At 41.7% G+C, this 17,555-nt stretch overlaps 2 protein-coding genes across 3 annotated transcripts in view; one reads left to right on the forward strand and one right to left on the reverse strand.

Annotated features, from left to right (window-relative positions):
- The first annotated feature begins 2,209 nt into the window (after nt 1–2,209).
- LOC143460934 (coronin-7-like) overlaps nt 2,210–17,555 on the forward strand; it is a 38,624-nt gene continuing 23,278 nt past the window's right edge. Inside the window, exons 1-7 of one of the 2 annotated variants that reach the window (XM_076958637.1) lie at nt 2,210–2,397; nt 2,620–2,716; nt 2,771–2,919; nt 3,108–3,297; nt 3,417–3,496; nt 3,750–3,884; nt 5,239–5,321. In XM_076958637.1, the coding sequence (XP_076814752.1) occupies nt 2,338–2,397; nt 2,620–2,716; nt 2,771–2,919; nt 3,108–3,297; nt 3,417–3,496; nt 3,750–3,884; nt 5,239–5,321 (794 nt within the window). In that variant the 5' untranslated portion in view covers nt 2,210–2,337. The remainder of the gene's footprint in view (nt 2,398–2,619; nt 2,717–2,770; nt 2,920–3,107; nt 3,298–3,416; nt 3,497–3,749; nt 3,885–5,238; nt 5,322–17,555) is intronic. The other variant, XM_076958629.1, reaches the window with a different exon arrangement.
- On the reverse strand, nt 5,786–11,506 carry LOC143460923 (vasorin-like). Its single transcript, XM_076958618.1, has 8 exons — nt 10,622–11,506; nt 10,263–10,404; nt 9,822–10,054; nt 9,555–9,667; nt 8,656–8,886; nt 8,431–8,538; nt 8,179–8,328; nt 5,786–7,961 (listed from the first exon to the last, which is right to left on the reverse strand). Exons 1-8 carry the CDS (start codon nt 10,844–10,846, stop codon nt 6,407–6,409), a joined length of 2,757 nt encoding a protein of 918 aa, XP_076814733.1. The 5' UTR covers nt 10,847–11,506; the 3' UTR covers nt 5,786–6,406.

Genomic DNA, 17,555 nt, shown 5'->3' on the forward strand with positions numbered 1-17,555 from the left:
TGGATTCTCTTTCCCTTTTGGAAACTTTGCTTTCAGTGTGTCAATAAATGTGATGCCAAAATTTGCGCCACAACAACATATTTATAACATAAAATATAAGGCAAAATGGCAAATTTGTGCCGAAGCCAACGCATCTTATTAACTTTCCAGTAAGGAGTCTCAGTGTGCCAGGTAAATACACCAATAAATGCAATGCCAAAATTTGCGCCACGCCAACGTCATACCTATAATATAGAATGTAGGACAAAATGGCAATTTTGCGAGAAACCTGTTGCATCGTACAAACTTTTCAGTAGTAGTCTCCTATATTTTTTCACTCCGACATGAAGGCTTGAATGGGAAGGAATTATGAGGCAATAGAAATAAAATTATGATGTAATAATTCCTCATAACCTGATATGGGAGTGCAAAAGTAAAGGAAATTCACAAAGTGTTATATTCTGTTGCATGACTAAGTTTACCATCGTTTATCTTTTGCAATTTATAAACACTAGAAAAACCATTTTGCAATTCCTTTTATCCTGGCATAACCTATTTGTCCATAACATTTAAACTTTATAAATACAAAATTGATTTTTATTAAAATTCAGGTATTGCATCGCAGCCAAGGAAGGGTAGCATATAGCAGATAGCACTTAGCAGTACTGGCTTAGAATTTGGTGTACATAAATTATGTGGTTTGCATGAACGTCTCCAAGCTTTTGTTGAATAACGGTATATCAAATTTGGACGAGAAGAAAATGGTTATAACTTGAGTTTTTTTTTATTTTTAAATTGTTTCACATATGAGCTTGAAAGGTGGAAGTCGTCAAAATTCTTAGTTTATAAAAGGCGGGTAGGCACTTTCCCATGAAACTTCAGTTGTGCAGGACGGAAAAATTTAGGGTGCTAAGTCTGTGGCCCTCTTTTTCGAAAGTGTGATAAATGTGCAGTCACTAAAAAAGGAGACATTGTGCTCTGGATCTGTTTACATGTGTAGATGAAGTTTATTTATTGTTTGTATCTTATTTGTGTTTTTTTTTGCAATCAGCTTAACTGCGTGAATATAAAATAATTTTATATACATATTGATCTTTTCATCTCATATGCACATATGCCATAGGTGTCAAACTCCCGGCCCGCGGGCCATATCCGGCCCACTTTACAATAAAATTTGGCCCGCAATGTTATTTTATACATTGAACTATTTCCGGCCCGCGAGATTATTTTACAGTATAAGTTACTTTATTCAAGCAAGAAACAAGATTTTAACAAATCTCACAATACAGCATCACAGCAGTTGCCCCATCATACGATAGGCCTAGAATAAATCGATTTATTCTAACACTAGTAATCTGGGCTGCTTTTTTCATTATTGTTTGTTAATTTTTTAATGCTTTTGCAAGGAGAGGAATGAAACATAAGGATGTGAGAGAAGAATAATCAAAAATAGCCCAGTCAAAAACATCAAAAATTTGGTGTTGTTTCGCTGCCTGTTCCAATTCATGTACTCGTGTCACGAAACGTTTAATCAAGTTTTGTCCTTCCGGCCCGCGGGGTTAAATAAGTTTTCAGTTTTGGCCCTTGGTGCAATTGAGTTTGACACCCCTGACATATGCCAAGCATTTCACTATCAATCTGTGGTTTTGTTTCCAGTGTAGGTTTTGGGTAATTAGATAAATTAGTTTAATATTTTAAAACCATGTCATAATGTATTTGTACTAATTTCATATTTGAAACACTGCAATTATGATGCAGCCTAATTTACTGCTGGATTGCAATTTTCAGCAAACTTTTGTCTTTCAAAGGTTTTTGTTTAAAACGTTTACTCCCAGAACATAATACAAGAACATTTGATAAAAATAGAGGAATTCTGTGGTTTTTTAACTAGTTCAATGCTAATGTAAGTAATGTAATGTAATGTAATAATGTAAGTCTGAAACTCTTACAGATTTGATGCTCATGATTCTAATGATTGATGCTCATGGTTCTTTACCTTAAAGTGCATGTGTGGATTTAGCAATTTTTTGCTCAAAATATGGTGATAAGGTTGTAGATGAGACAGAAATGAACGAATGACAAACAGTTAAAATCATAACCAACCACTTTGAATTTTTGATTTGTTGTCAAATCAAAGTGATGTAACATATTTTTGATAAACTGCTGTTGGCTGAAATGCTCCACAGGCTGCAGGTTTGCTTCTCAGTGTCACTTTTTACTTCATTGGCATTAATCAGGTGAACTTAGCAGACTAAGTAATCACAGAGTACTTATGCATCTCCTCTGCATAGGAAAGAGAGTTTGGGATAATATTTTTTAAGCTTTTCTTGAATTTTGTATCCGTTTTACCGTTTGAGAATGCATCGGTTCAAAGCTTCGAAATACAAGAACAGCGTTGTTAAATGTTCCAAAAAAGAGGTTTGTATGGGTGGCATGGAAAGTTTATGTTGAAACTTAATTTAGTTTTATGGCATCGAATTCACACATTAAATCCTGATCTGTATTACTATTGGTGAAGTTTATGTTGCATAATTGAAGAAACGTTCAACAAAATCCACTTCGCCACTGTTTGCATTGTGTTACTGTACTGTTCTATTTTTTATCTTGTGTTTTGTTATCAATATTTCTACTTCCTTGCAGGAATGTTTCACCGACATATCCGTCGAAGTGCCACTTTGCTTTGGAAATGGTCTTGCAGTGGGAGCAAGGTTTATCGCTAGCAACATTAGCTCAGCAGGTAAAATAGTAATACGGCTGTTTGTTAAATCTTATTAAGGCAAACACTTTACAGGAAGCGGAAAGATTGGGATATTTGGTGTGAATCATCCCGGACGAATGGGGAAAAATCCAACATTATCTGCCCATGGTGATAGTGTTATTGATCTCGAATGGTCGCCCTTTCATCATAACATGCTACTTTCTGCGTCTCAGGATACAACGGTGCGTAGGCTTTGTCTTTGTTGTTTGCAAAACGATGTTGACATGAACGTTGTCACTCTTTTTAATGTGAACCTCTGGTACCAATTGTATTTTTAACGCATTTTTTACATACCTGAAAAAAAAAATGTTTCTGAAGTATTTCTGCAGTGCGATAGTGCCACTAGTTTAGTAAAATACCTTATTCTCAGGTAAAACTTTGGAAGCTACCGTCTGATGGGCTTTCTGAATCTTCACCAATCAACCCGGTTGCTACTTTCACAGGCTTTAAGAAGAGGCCAGAACTGTTAAGGCATCACACAATTGCTGACAACACTTTTGCTGTGGCAGATGAAAGTGGAATTTCAATCTGGAACATTGATAAGGGGATTTCTATGTGTGGTAACAGAATTTGTAATGGCTTAGTACTTGCTCTGATTTAGCTGGAGTCATGATCATGGGAATTATATGTCTTCGTATGCTTATACATGTACATTACTTTTATGAGAATATTTATTTAGGAAAGGAAGATTTTGGCTTTGATTTAGTTCAATCTATATCTTGGTCACAGGATGGGAACACAATTGCATGCACAACAAAGGTAAAAATAACTTTGTGTGAAAAATTAACATATTTTTCAGTAGCTTCATGCACACACTGAGTTAGAAGTCTATATACAATATATGTGACACCACTGACAACTCAGATTTTTTTCTGACTTCGCCAGTTACTATGTTTGGAAACATGCTACGTTTGTCCAGTCATAATCTTATTTTTGTTGTCTTGGTAAAGTTTACATTCCCTGCATGGCTAGTTAAATGGCTGAAGCAGTGAAGTTGTTGTTTCGTTTCTAGGGCAAGAAAGTTGTTATTTATGACCCAAGATCGAATAAGGTTGTCCAGGAAGGCAAGGCTCATGACAACCACAAAGACTCAAGGGTGGTTTCCCTTGGAAGCAGTAATAAGCTTGCCACCACTGGATTTTCCAATGTGAGTATCAGAGGAGAGGTTGTGCTGTACATTGTGGTCCTGGTGAACAGTTCTAATTTTAAGTAAGACCCCAAAAAACTAAAAAATATATAAGCATACATCCACCGGACAATGGGTACAGACAAACTCAGTGTTTGGGGCTTGATAGGTAAGGCACTATCACTAAGTCATATTAAAACATTACTCAGTGACAGTATAATTGTTCCAACAGCACACCATAGTAGACGTTAATGGAAGTTACCTTGCATGATATTCTTAGCATGATGCGCAAATGTAAGTTAAGAAATTTCACGCCTTGCGCTTACAATGTTTCCTCACCTTATCTCTGTTGCTATCGGCAGGTCTCGCTCCATGAACAGCTACGTGGTTTGCGATGCTTTTGTTGCTTAGCCTCGCGGTGGCAGCAAAGCGACGCTCGTCTTGACATTCCGAACAATGCGTAACATTGCCGACGAGAATCTTTGTATTGGTTCATGCTTAGCTTTTGCGCTGTTGCGTTTATCTGGACCGTATCCACACTATAGGACTATTGAGAATAATTTGGGACTCTTGAATTTTAAAATATCCAAAACATTAACTTGTAAGAACTGTTGAAACTCCCGATGCAGACTTTAAATGTGGATTGGGGTGACACGTCTCAACAAAGATGTTAACGAGGCTTTTCTTAGACTTACATATGAGTCAGTTATGTCACTTGTTAAATTTCTTCCGGCCGCTTTAACCAGTTGTAAGTTGCTGCGAACTGCGGCAATTTGCCAACTTGTACTTATTTGCACAATTTATATTTGTTGGTCTTTCTTGAGAGCACACCACGTCGAAATAATGTAATTGCGCCAGTTCACCAAAAACCAACTCACAGTGTTGATGACAGACATTCTGTTGCACAGTATAATTAAACTCCCATGCCAATATTCGCAAATCCGGTATGCATGGTTAACCTCCCTTCAATTACACGTGAATAAATATTTTCTAACCCGAATATTAGTCTATGTGTTTGCCACAAATCCTAATATATTTAGTACGCCACTCCTCTGTTATGATTGCCTGTCAGGCGTAGGTTACGCCGTTAATGTTGTCTAAAGCATGATTTTAAGTGATTCGGGTATTGACGTTTTGTTGTTCATTTCTCACCGGTACTGACTTGAAAGTGGGAGTTATTGAACATCAAGTTTTAACGCCGCATATTTTAACGCTTCATTATTCACGTTAAACCTGTCCGTTTAATTGAAATCTTAAAATAACAAACACTCGCCCATTGAATTTCATTTTGCCCAACTGGCATTCCCCGCCGCCATTTTCTGCTTAGAAATATGGCCGACGTTTTCAAAACAACGATCAACAATTTGTTTTTCAGTCCAGAAGTAGGCAGCTTCGAGCGCTGGATCAACGAAATCTCTCGTCTTGCCTTCAGACGTTAGAATTTGGCTCATCAACCGGGTATGTCGATTTGATTTCAGCCATATTTTGCTTACACTGTAAGACTATGCAGTTTTGGAGATGTATTTCGGTACTTAGTCGGACCTGTATGCCCCATCGCTTGGTTCAGAGTCAAATGGGCCAAATTTTAGCACTAAATTGTTGCAGCCAGAATGACAATGTCAATATTCTCATTGTCAAATCCGGCAGAACTGTGAATAGTCAAGGCCAATAACTTTATCCTTGAAATGATTTCCTGGCACCTACGTCATTGGTACATCTCCTTCCTTTTCCAACTACCGATTGTTTGACAATCATGCAGTTTAGTGGACACACGGTTTTGTTCGGTGTTTTTTACAGCTACCTTTGCATTCTGTTCAATTCTCGACGCTCAGCGCAAACGGCAGTTCTCTTCCGCTGGTTGAACTGTCATTTTTGATTTTATTTATCGGAAAATTTGACTTCCGTGTGATTCCTGGTCACTTAAGTGCAAGTCCATTTTTATACTCGAAGGCTGGAGTTTTATTTTTCTAAATGACTGTTACATAATGCAGTTTCGGGTACAATTGCGCACTTCAAGCGATGTAGTATAATACGAAGCGTCAATTCTTTTGAAAGGCAAAAAGAAATACGAATGCAATATTGGCACAGCGTGAACTTTTAAGCAACAATAACTTACAAAGGAAGCACGAAAAGAAACGAAAAAAAGTTATAGAAAAGCAGAAAAAATTCGGAAATCTTTGAAAATCAAAAACGTCCAGCGTCCATAAAAAAGAGCCCATATAGGTCGAACAAATGCCAACAGCAACAATGATGCGATCGTACAGAGTTGGCTTACGTCCGCCTGTCTTATATTGTTAAGTGGCAGCTACAGCAAATTATTGCTGCGCTGCAAAGATAGTTCACAATGTTTGTTATTAAGGAATTTGTAGGAGGGAAATTAGCGTTAAATATATAATGTTTGGAAGGGGATTTATTATGTTTATGAACTCGGAAACTTTTCGCTTTCAGCATTATAAAGGTATCCATGTAGTCACAGCAAGGTTGGTCCACGACCGTCGAAAAAGAAACAAAGTAAAAAGTTTACACATAATTTTGGAACCAGTTTACATGACCATAGTGTCGTGGAAAACCGGCGTCATACAGTTTTCAATAATCTGTCCATTGGTCATTGGCATCTGGTTATAGTGGTCAGCGTGTGAGTTCGTGTACCTCTGTTGCTTACCAGGCGTGTAATGCATCGATACTGGCTGTGGCCTGGCCATAGGTGACCTGGCCTGGTAGCCAGGCATGGTTACTGGATTGTTTAGTTGGTAAGTTGTCGCTGGGCTCACAGTAGTCGTGGCTATTGGCCCCTGATGAAACTGGTTGACTACCGTACCGGTGGACCGGACTGGGACCACCATGGGCTGACCCTGCTCTTGGAAGCAGGTCTCGGCAAGCGTCTCGGGTTTACCGTGATGTCTGTAAACGTATTCTTGTCCTCGGCTTGTCAGAACAGACCCATGGTCGGTCGTATACGGCGCATGACCGTTGTAAGGTCCACCGTTCGACTGGTAAGTGCTGCTGCTTGGTGTCGTGCTGCAGCGCATTTCTTCACCGTTAACCATTGGCGCCACGGAATGCATAATCCCGGTCGCAGTGGTGCAGCACCTTTGCATGTCTATGGGGTAATTTTGCGGGACCCCGCTGACACTTCCGCCGGAGTTGCTACTCCTCCCCAACGACCCCGTTTTGTTTGGGGTACCCACCCGTTGAGGAGAAGCGCCATTCAATGGGTAACTGTGCGCGGGTGTGTGATAGACGTCACCGTTTTGCCCCGACAGGGGTACGCTGGTCTGCTGCTGGTATTGCCGCCTTTGGTGGGTCACCATGGGTACAATTTCTTGGTCACCCGTTTTACCGGCGACATATTCGGCGTGACCCCGACTTCCAACGCTGCGGTTATCCGACTGTTTCAGTTTCCTCTTGTTTCGGTAACAAACAAAGAAGAGGATTACAAGGATGAGGATGATGAAAGCTCCCAGACTTGCTCCAAGAGCAGGATAAAGAAGTTTGAAGTCGGAATCCGTTTTCGGATCAGCCACCGGGGCATTGCCTCCACTCGGTTGTTGTACGATGTCAGAATCGTCCCCGGTTTTTTGGCCAGCGTTTGTGTTGTCGTCGTCGTCGCCGCCGCCTTTAACAATCGTGTCACCTCCGTCGTCTTCGTACTCAGTGTCAGTGGCTTCTTCAACCGGTGGCTTGGTTGCGATGGGCAGGGTAGTCACCTCGCCACACAGCTTGTCCTCCACGATGCGCCTGCTTTGTAATGACGTCTGAATGACGTCGGTGGAGCTGATACAAATGTTGTACCTTTTCCCAGGCTCGAGATTCGTCACCGTGTAGGGGTGAGCCGTGGGGCGAATGTGGAATTCCCTGGGTGACCGATCGATGATCCCGTTGGGAGATAATTGTGCAACTGACACCTTCAAACGCTTTCTAGTGCTGGGCAGCATGATCTGTACCGAGTTGGGTGTTAGCGTGTCGCTTTGTATGATCAGCTGAGGTCTGAAGGCTGTGTTGCTTGCTATTGCAGTTGTGCTGGTAGTTGTAGAAGTCGACGGGGTGGGCCGGTATAAGGGCTTGTCACAAAGCATGCCTTTGTATCCAGTTAGGCACCTACGCAAAGCAATCGGTTAAATTTACTTGATGATGTTATATAACACAGCAGCCATCATTGAAACCGTAAACTTTTACATTCCTTTATTGATGCACACTCATATTTTATTATTACGCATATTTGGCGACGACAAATTACAGTGTTAGCAACGTGCTATAGGCTGTTATTACTATTGAACTAACATATGTGCCGTAGTTGCTGCTTTGGTGGTCTTACCTGCATACCGGACGAAATGTGGTACGGTTTATGTAACAAGTTGCTCCGTTTGCGCAGGCCATAGCTGCGCACAAGTCTATATTAGGTCTTCGACTTGTTGGGGAAGGCCGGGGTATGTTATTGGCGCTGTTGTGTTTTCCTGGTGACCCACTGGGTAGAAAAAAATTACAGTTAAGCCGCATACATGTTTGCGTTTTACCGCACACCCTAAATCAGGTGAAATTGTTCGTAATTTTTTGTCTCAGTCCTTGCCTGCATTTTAAGTCCCGTTGGTAAAGCGCAATCAATGGACGTCCTGTTAGTTCCGGCGGTTGACTACACTTCGCTTGGTTTACATTTCTGAACGCACCTCTAACGTGCCTGAAAAAATTAAGTCCTGTTTTAAATATATTGTGACCTAAGAAGTCTTGTAAAAGCGTATCTTGCATCAGGGTTATTCCAGTGTAATCACAAATGCTACAGATGTGCGTGTGTCACCTCATGAAATTTGTCAACCAACTGATGGCGCAGTCACAATTCCAAGGGTTGTTGGTGAGATCCAAGAAGTTGAGATAAACCCCGCGGGGTATGAAGCCCTCGCTTAGGGTGGAAAGTTGCAAGCTGCCGATATCTAATGTTTTCATTCTTCGCAAGTTAGTCAAGAATTTGCCGTCCAGTGTCGTAATGGGGTTGTGGGAAAGATTCAGTGTTTGCAGCGATGTCATGTTGCTGAAAGGTAAAACAGGCATTTCGTTAAACTCACGATTTCCGCCAACAGGGCTTGAACGGGCAATTAAAAGCTGCTTTTTCCCCGAAATAATTCTGAGCGTCGTCTCGTGGAATACGTCGATGATTCTGACTTAATAACAGTGATTTAAGGATTTATTAAACGAATTTAAAATCGCAATTTGCGAACATTACAACGAAACCCGCGTCATTGAACCGTTGAACTGGCGGCTTCGAACGTTTTAAAATTGCAAAGCAATTTGCCTCCAACGCAGAACACAACTTTATTTCAGCGATATTAGAATTCTTATCTGCGTTACGAGGAACGGAAAACTGTGGGCACGTTAACCGCAAAAGCCGTTTACAAGCTGCAATATGTACTTTCGGGCGCTCAGAATGATCTTCGTCGGACGGTACAAGTGCTTATTACATGTGGGATGGTCCAATTTTTCTTCGGCATAATGAACTTATGGACGCGCGAGCACCGAGACTAAGTGGCCCATCGATCGCTGTCTCAATGAGGGCCCCGCTCTTCACCGGGTTTAATTGTTGGTATCTTTTAAATACCTGCTGCCATCCGATTAATATTCACTGAGGTATGGGCGGCCCCGGCAGTCAATATCGCGCCACTAGAAGCTGTGTAGCTAAATGGTTGTTTTATCAAAGCATACCTGATTATTTGCGGTACCCGGTGTATCTGGTTGCTGCTGATGTCAAGCACCCTCATGTTGCTCAAACCGCCGAAAAGCGTCGACGGCAGCTGATTAAGACGATTTCTTGACAACTGAATGACACAAGATAAAGAATGATATCCCATACTGCTGTACAGACGTCACACACACAGTTAACACGCCAACAAAATTTTTCCTTTCTATCAAGCCCATTTCAAGCTATTCAAGCCCGTCACCTTCTCCAACAGCTGCCATGACAACGCTTACCTCGAGGTGTTCCAGGTTGACCTGCCTGAGACCGTCGGGACGGAGCCGGACCAATTCATTGCCGCCCAGGCAAAGACGACTCAATGCCGGGCAGGCGACGATTTTAGGGAAGTCAGACAGTCGGTTGTTACTCAACTTCAATTCGAGTAAATTGCTCATGTTTTTCAACGCATCGCTGTCAATTGAGCTAATTTTGTTGTTTTCCAAGTCGATTCTAACGAGGTTCGGCATCCCTACATCAACAGGTTTATATTAATAGACTTCATTTACGAGTGAGGTCATAGTTGGATTGAAGAACAATGTATGACGGCATAATCAAGCGTCATTTATAACACTTGTTGTGGTAAGCTTCGACAACTTTAAGCTGTGTTCTAAGGAAAGCTGTACAAAGCAGGATAAAAGCGGCCATTTTGTACAGGTATTTGTGAACTGCTTTCCTACCTGCGAAAGCATTTCTTGGGATACTCGTCAAGCGATTGTCAGATAACTGGAGATTCTCCAGTTGTTTCAATTGCAAAAATAACGAAGGTTTGAAAGCGCTGTCATTCAGGCGGTTTGAAGATAGACTAAGTAGTCGCAGATTCTGTAGAAACGAATTCAAACATCAATTGACTATGCAGTTGATAGTTACGATGATAAACGCGTCCTAACAGCTATTTGTCGTGCTCATAGTCTCGTGCAAAAATCTTAACACCAGCATGTAATTAATGACGATGGGACAGCACAGGTTCGGTCAAGGGGTCATTTTTTCACCCACGCCTGACTCTGCACCCAGTGAGTAACCCAGACCAAATATTTACCTTCAGTCGTGACAGCGATCCATCAGGAATGGTCGTTATTTTGTTGTCAAACAGATAAAGCATCCTGGTGTCAGCTGGTATATCCACCGGCACAGAGGTCAGTCCCCTGCTCTCGCACCACACTTCTTTGTTGTGGCAGTCGCACGCTGAAGGACACGCCACAGTTGCAGGCACACCTGACGCCACGACAAGTAAAAACAAAACTGCTTGGTAAAATAAATCCATCGCTGTAGTGAGAGGGTTCGTGCTGAAGGCTTCTTTTGATAAATTGACTGCTGATTTAACGAGAGGTCAATTCGAGACCGACTGGTCCGTTCTGAGCGATTTGTTTATCTTAATTGTTTGTTTACCGCTGTCGTTTCTTTTCAACGAAACGCGGCGTCTTACACTCTCTGAATTTTCTAAACTAAACTGTGGGAAACATCAACAGTCGAATGGTGATCTGCACTGTTCAGCAGAAAATCGCCTATAGCAGCTATAAGTTCTATGATAAGCATCACTGCGAAAACAAATAAAATCAAAATAAGTATAAACTAAATCGTTTCAGGTTAATTCTAAATGCACAGCTACTGCAGTACTTCACCAATCAAATACGCTGGAATTAAAAATAAAGTGTTCACAACATTCTTACAACTACATGTCACTGCACACAATCAAGGCTAAAGACTAAAACCTTCTTTCCTCTCGGGCGGTCGGCTTAGTCTGAGCGAAGGAGCGTCTGAAGAGATCGGTCAACTGCAAAGGGCCGGCCTTTTTTTCTGAACAGCTTAACGTTTCAACCCGACCTTGGCACGCGACCTTCGATGAAATTACCTTCGTTGTGTTAATGCCTTCGCACGTTCTTTGTCTACAATGCACCTTTACTTGGTCGATGGAATTTTGGCCTAATGCTGGGTCCCACCCGATCTGGCCGCGAAAGTCTTTCTTCTCGTCTGTTTGTGCAACAGTAATTTCATCACGTCACTCACAAGCAAGATGCGTTCATTTTGTTGAACAAACATTGGAGTGGATAATAAGAAAGCGCCTTGTAACTCACACGTATGACATGTTTCGCTCAAATCTCGTTATTTCGTCTTTTTTCCAACGCCATTACGTCATCTAGTTTGACTAGCAGAAAGCAAATAGCGTAAAGATAAATTTTCTTTCAAGTCGAAGCTATTATGCCGTCATAATTATTTGCGGCCAGGGTTACTTTCACGTTGGCCCAGAGCGCAAAGGAGTTGACGAATTTTCCCTCTTGTTCGTTGTCTGGCGCAAAAATGATTCATTTCTCACAAATGGATCGAGTCGGCACGAGTCCGATTTCTTCAAAACCAGAGTTTTCCGCGCCGTCGAAGCCCTACATTGCCACCCAGTCATGTATCAGTGCCAATAAATTGATGTTTTTTTAAGAAAGCGGTCCCCCTACGGAACGGGGGGATGCCTGTTTGGATTGGTTGATCGAGATTTCTGCTTTCGTCAATTGTCACGTCTCGAAACGTTTACAAAGTTGGTTTTAAGTCGCGCTTTTCAATTGTCCCCTTTGGACGGCTTGAACCGTCGCATTGGAATTCAAAATGAGTAACCTACGTTCGCTCGATTACCTGAAAAACTTTGTCCATTTCTTTTCCAAACATCTCAACTGACTGCTGCTGTATTACCAACAATTCTAAATCTGGTCTACGCCTTTGTGGATTTCTGTTTTCTTTCGCCGTTGTCTTCAAAAGGTGCCCGTCGTCTGTATTACACAAAATTGTGAATTCGAAGTATTGCTTTTGCAACTGTTGAAAAAATTTTTTTTTAATTATTGCGATCTTCGTGTTTAATCAAAAACTCTGAATTGTATCTGCCATCAAACCAAAAGTTTTAAAATTAAAAACGTCACAGAAAAATCCACAGAACTTATTTGGAGTGGGCCCACGCTTGCTCTCTTTGTTTGCACAACGCCGAGATATTTCATTGAAACCGACAGACCCTTATTATTACCGGACGCAATAAACTTGTCTTGCTGAAGCAACCAACCAGAATCTTTCAGGTGATTTGCAAGCTTTATTACGTCAGCTTAACAAACAAGCGCGCTTAATCGGATCAAAAGCACTCGAAGCGCAAGCCAGTTCATCTTCAACCCCAGCTATGTACACTTGACTAGTCATAGCGACCTATTTGGCCCGAGTCACGCATATCTCGGTAAAAAGCTGTGCAATTAAGGTCTTAAAATCTCAGAACTTTGCCAGTTGGTTGGCATGGCCCAACACGCGAAGAGGGTCGAATGGAAACTCTGTGTGATAAGTGAATTCCGGATGACAACATGGCCGATGTGTTTGTGCACTTTTTCTTATGACTCTTATATGCTTGCTCAGACCTACAAAGAGTTGATACACTTGGTTGCGGTTCTTGCCTTTCCTGCAAACACTAAGTGCATTTTAAACATCACTTTTTTCCACGACACCTTGTTCCTTTTAACTAAATGTTCAAAATCTGGCACAGATCAGCTACAAAATTAGAAAGATGTTGCCGTGGTTACGGTTTATAAAGCGGCCGGCTGTCTGGATACTCTCTGACCATAAACTTCCTACATTCCCTTTCCTAAACGTTTAAACCGGTGATATGAACCGACTCTGGATAGCTTGGGGGCCGCTTTTTCAATATTAAGCCGATAAACAAAAGCACAAGGGTGCTCAGCCTGGCACTTATTAACGCGCTTCAAGCTCGACAAAAATGGAGCTACACACTTCTCAACTTAATAAGGGGATTGCGCCGGGATTCACAATTTACGGCGTAAACGTCGAAAACAATCGACACTCTGTGAAGTAGACAAAGGACATCGCTCAGGAATCGGACTTGGAGGCCACTTGAGGAACAGGAGCGATGACGAATCATAGCACCCAAGTGGCCCACAAGTGCCAACTTGTTCACAATCGACCACTAATTAACTTTGTACCTTCTATCACGACACAACTTGCACGCTCCATTTAATAATATCGAAAAAGATCTCTTACGAGAATTATGAGATTTTAGTGACGCAATAAGCGTGCAACGTCACAATCGATCAAGTCTGCGCATTTCAATTTCAGATTGTCACTTCCCCACCTAGTTCCCGGACCGATGGTTTTGGAATGTTCGATCATCTGCCACCCACCGCGTCGATCGGGGTTCGAATATTTCAGGCTTTTCATGTCGTGATTTCGCCAAAGTGCTGCGGCCGAGATTAGCCTTTTAGCCCCATTTTACTTTCTAAATCGTCGTGATCAAACCATAACAAGCCAGGCTTAGTTCGACCCACGCTTGACATCACTGACATGCCGAGAATTTCGCCTCTTTCGTCACTTTCCTGCAAAACCATCCGCACGTCTTCAAACAAAACAGCTTAAAACAACACAAAGTTAGTGCAAAACTTCTCACTGTCCCTCATGCATGTGCTCATGACATGCTCGTGGCAGCACCCAGCAAACGTCGGCGTTACAAAGCCTCGACAACAATTTCTTGTACCTTCCAGAGACAACACGCGATTACATTCATCTACGATTACGTCATTTCGCTATGCGCTCAGTTTCATTTTATTCTGGCGAAAAACGCGACCGTTCTTTCAGCAATTAGAAGACTGTTTCCGTAACTCAAATTTCTCTACGGCCAAACCGTCGCCGAATCTGTGACGATCGTAAACAATTACATCGGAGCATTGTAAATCTTTTCACGAGTTCGTCTACGCTGCCAGGTGTGCCGGCTTTTCCTCAAATCGAACGCAAAGTCTTAAAGCTATCAAGTGGCTTCAAACTCCGCAGGTGAACGGTCGTCAAATGATCAACTGCTTTGAGCTTTTGCAATACTGATGCTTCGCTATTTTTCTACTTTCGCTGCTTTGATGTTGAACGAAATTCGCAGTCAGTTATGTCCGAGCTTGAACGTGAACCTTAGCTATTGACAGATCTGTGACTAGTTGAGTTATGGAAGATGCGTCGTATATTCGAACCATTTTTTTCATCATCGTCACATGACATCATAATTGTTTGGTTAATGGTTGTTGCTAATTTCTTTCTCTCATCCTTTTTGTTAACAACCGATTACCCTGACTGTTGTGCTGATAAACGTTGTCGTCATAAACACGACCAATTAGGCGCTCGCTTTTGTTCTTGCCCAAATGTCATAAAACTAACATCCTCCTGTGGTTTAATTGCGACATGGACTCATTGTTGCGTATGGCAGTGTCATAATTAAACCTGTTACGTTGTTTTCAAATGATCATAAAACTGGCTCATTAGGCAATGAAGAAAGGGATGTGTTACAGTGTCGTGACCGATAGAAAACTTTCCCGAAATTTGCGGATCTGGTCGGCAATTAACTCAATGACGTAGGCGGTTATTACGTCATAATGCGGAGGAAAACCTTTCATTTTTCTTCCTTCGTGACATCGTGGTCAAGTGCGCGTGTTGCGACAGAAGTTGTGGCGATAGTTAGAGCGATGCGAGCGCTAATCGCTATCAAATTGGTACCCACCTCATTATTTAATTACACGGCCGTCGCCTGTAATCTAGAACGCTTAGCTTTCCGCGTTTGGACATTTAGACTCGATGTTATTAACAAGCAAATACCTTTGCGTTTGACTTACAACGACAAACATGCTACACGGCGGCAGTTTATATACCGTTGGTGTATTTACATTTACAAGAACTCGACATGCGTTGTTTAGGTTATTCGTTGCCATCTGTGGCGGTTGTCGTGCGAAAATATCTGTAGATTTTGTTAAAATTACACCACAGTACTCACAATAGACGGCAGCATAAATGGCAAACTTTTCCTCTCCCTTAAAAGGTCCTGTTTTGAGATCTTAATCCACTGTATTTTGTCAACTCAACTTGCGGCCTCGGGGAATTTGCCGAGCCTGGAACACTACTGTACATTGTTTTGCGGCTCCGTCCGCAGCAAACCATGCGAAAAACTTCGAAGAAAATTATTATTAAAGCCGGGATTTTATCCATCTTTTATCACACGCACTTATGTTGTGCATTGAACTTAAAGCTGTCTCGCACGTACGGCTTGAGTCGGGCACGCGACAGAAGGCCTGCACTCGGCAGTCATGTCCGGACTTGCCTCTGGCTGATTTTGTGATATTTTATGTTCGGTATATTGTCACACCACCAACATATCAAGCGCCTTTGCCGTAATTAAGCTGTGTTAAGTTGAAGCGAGTTGAAACACGGCGATACAGGAGTGAAAATTCCGACTTTCCTCTCTCTTTCTGTTCTTTGTCGTTCCTGGCGCAGGTTTAGCTTAAAGTTTGTGAGTAAATGCCTTTGATTTGTTGATGTTTTTAAAGTGCATGGGTCTTAGGAACGCGATAGAGCCAATTTTAAGCGCCACCTAAACTTTACTTAGTCAAAACATCTGTCACTATCAAAGGACCCAAAACCACTAATCCTCGGAGCTTTCAAAGCCCGTAAACTTGGGGCCGAAACGAAACTAACCAACGTCAAATTCATGTTCAAGACACCTGACATGCTGTTCTCCTGCAGCCTTCGAAACGTCTTGCTGTAAGTGAAACTCCCAGATAAGCGCACGCTATACGATAATCAAGGACGACCGCAGAGTAACAATTAACCAATTTTTCCGCCACAGTATCCGTACACGCCTCGCACTGAGATGATTAATCAGCGCAAGTTCGTGGGTGTGTATCATGCGTTGTAAACTTTCAACAAAATTCGAAAACAAAACCGTTCGATTTCGCTTCAGCGCCGCCAATAGTCACTTGACCGAGTTTACTTGTTCCGATTTCGGACAAAATCGGACAAATAACGAGTGAAAGAGTCCCCGTTTCCCGCCTATCAATCAAGATACGTCCGACATAGTTATACATACAATAGGTTTTAACGAGCCATCTACCAGTATCCAGACTACACAGGTATAATTGGACATTACGCAGATGGTCATGGACCTTTCAAAACTCTACATCGAGAATACAAACCTTTACTGTTTCTAAAATCGTGCGTTAGCTTCCTACTACTCGAGAGGTATAAACAATTAACTGGAGCCGTGAAAGTGCGAAATGTAGGAAGTTGGATACATTTCGGCGGCAACTAAAGTTACGAACCGTTTCCAGTTGATAACCGCTTGCCACTCGACATGTTTTCCGTGATATTATGTAAACACCGCTATCAGAAATTACAACTCTTGCGTTTACTTTGTTATCAGAAACGATGTCACATCGAATTGAACAGAAATTAGTACTTAAGTATGGGATGATGAGTCAATATAATGGTTTTTAATTGTCTTACATACAAGCGAGATACTGTACAAGCGATTTCATTTAACTCTAATCTTTTCCTTGTCGACAAATCGCACCGACATGACAAGACACCACAAAACCGACATCAACTCAAATCAACCACTTGTTTAAGTTGACCACTTCGCCAGCCTAACGTGCTCTTATTTCCGTAATAACCATATGATTAAGCGATGCTCTTTGTACAATCTATACTTCTGTCGACAATCTATGTTAGAAAATCACCTCACATTCGAAAATGACAATTCGCTATCATAGCAACCAACTTTTGACTTGCACTGAAGTAAAAACGGCCTCTTACCAAGCTATATAGTTCTTCAACGTTCGTTTGATACTTGGTTGCAAATTTCGATCGCGCTTTTCGACGATTTCGCGGTCTCCGCGGATGACCACGCGATGCTTTGATATCGCTTTTCGTTGCTACTTACTGACCTATACTCGTCTATGGTTGACCGATACGTTCAAATTGTGAATGATTGTAACGAAACAAAGTGACAGCCAACCATAACAATCAATTCTTCAGAACAAAAAACGAAACATCGAGCAATGACTTAAATTTTGTCACTTTTAAGTAATTCAACACGAAGCATGCTTTGTCTGCTTATAGTGTCATTTCAGCGACATATTGGTGCTTCTAAATTTCGCATATTACAGAGGAAATGCCAACGCTCATCGTAA

This window comes from Clavelina lepadiformis, chromosome 1 (genome assembly GCF_947623445.1).
Source record: "Clavelina lepadiformis chromosome 1, kaClaLepa1.1, whole genome shotgun sequence".
Lineage (NCBI taxonomy): Eukaryota > Metazoa > Chordata > Ascidiacea > Aplousobranchia > Clavelinidae > Clavelina > Clavelina lepadiformis.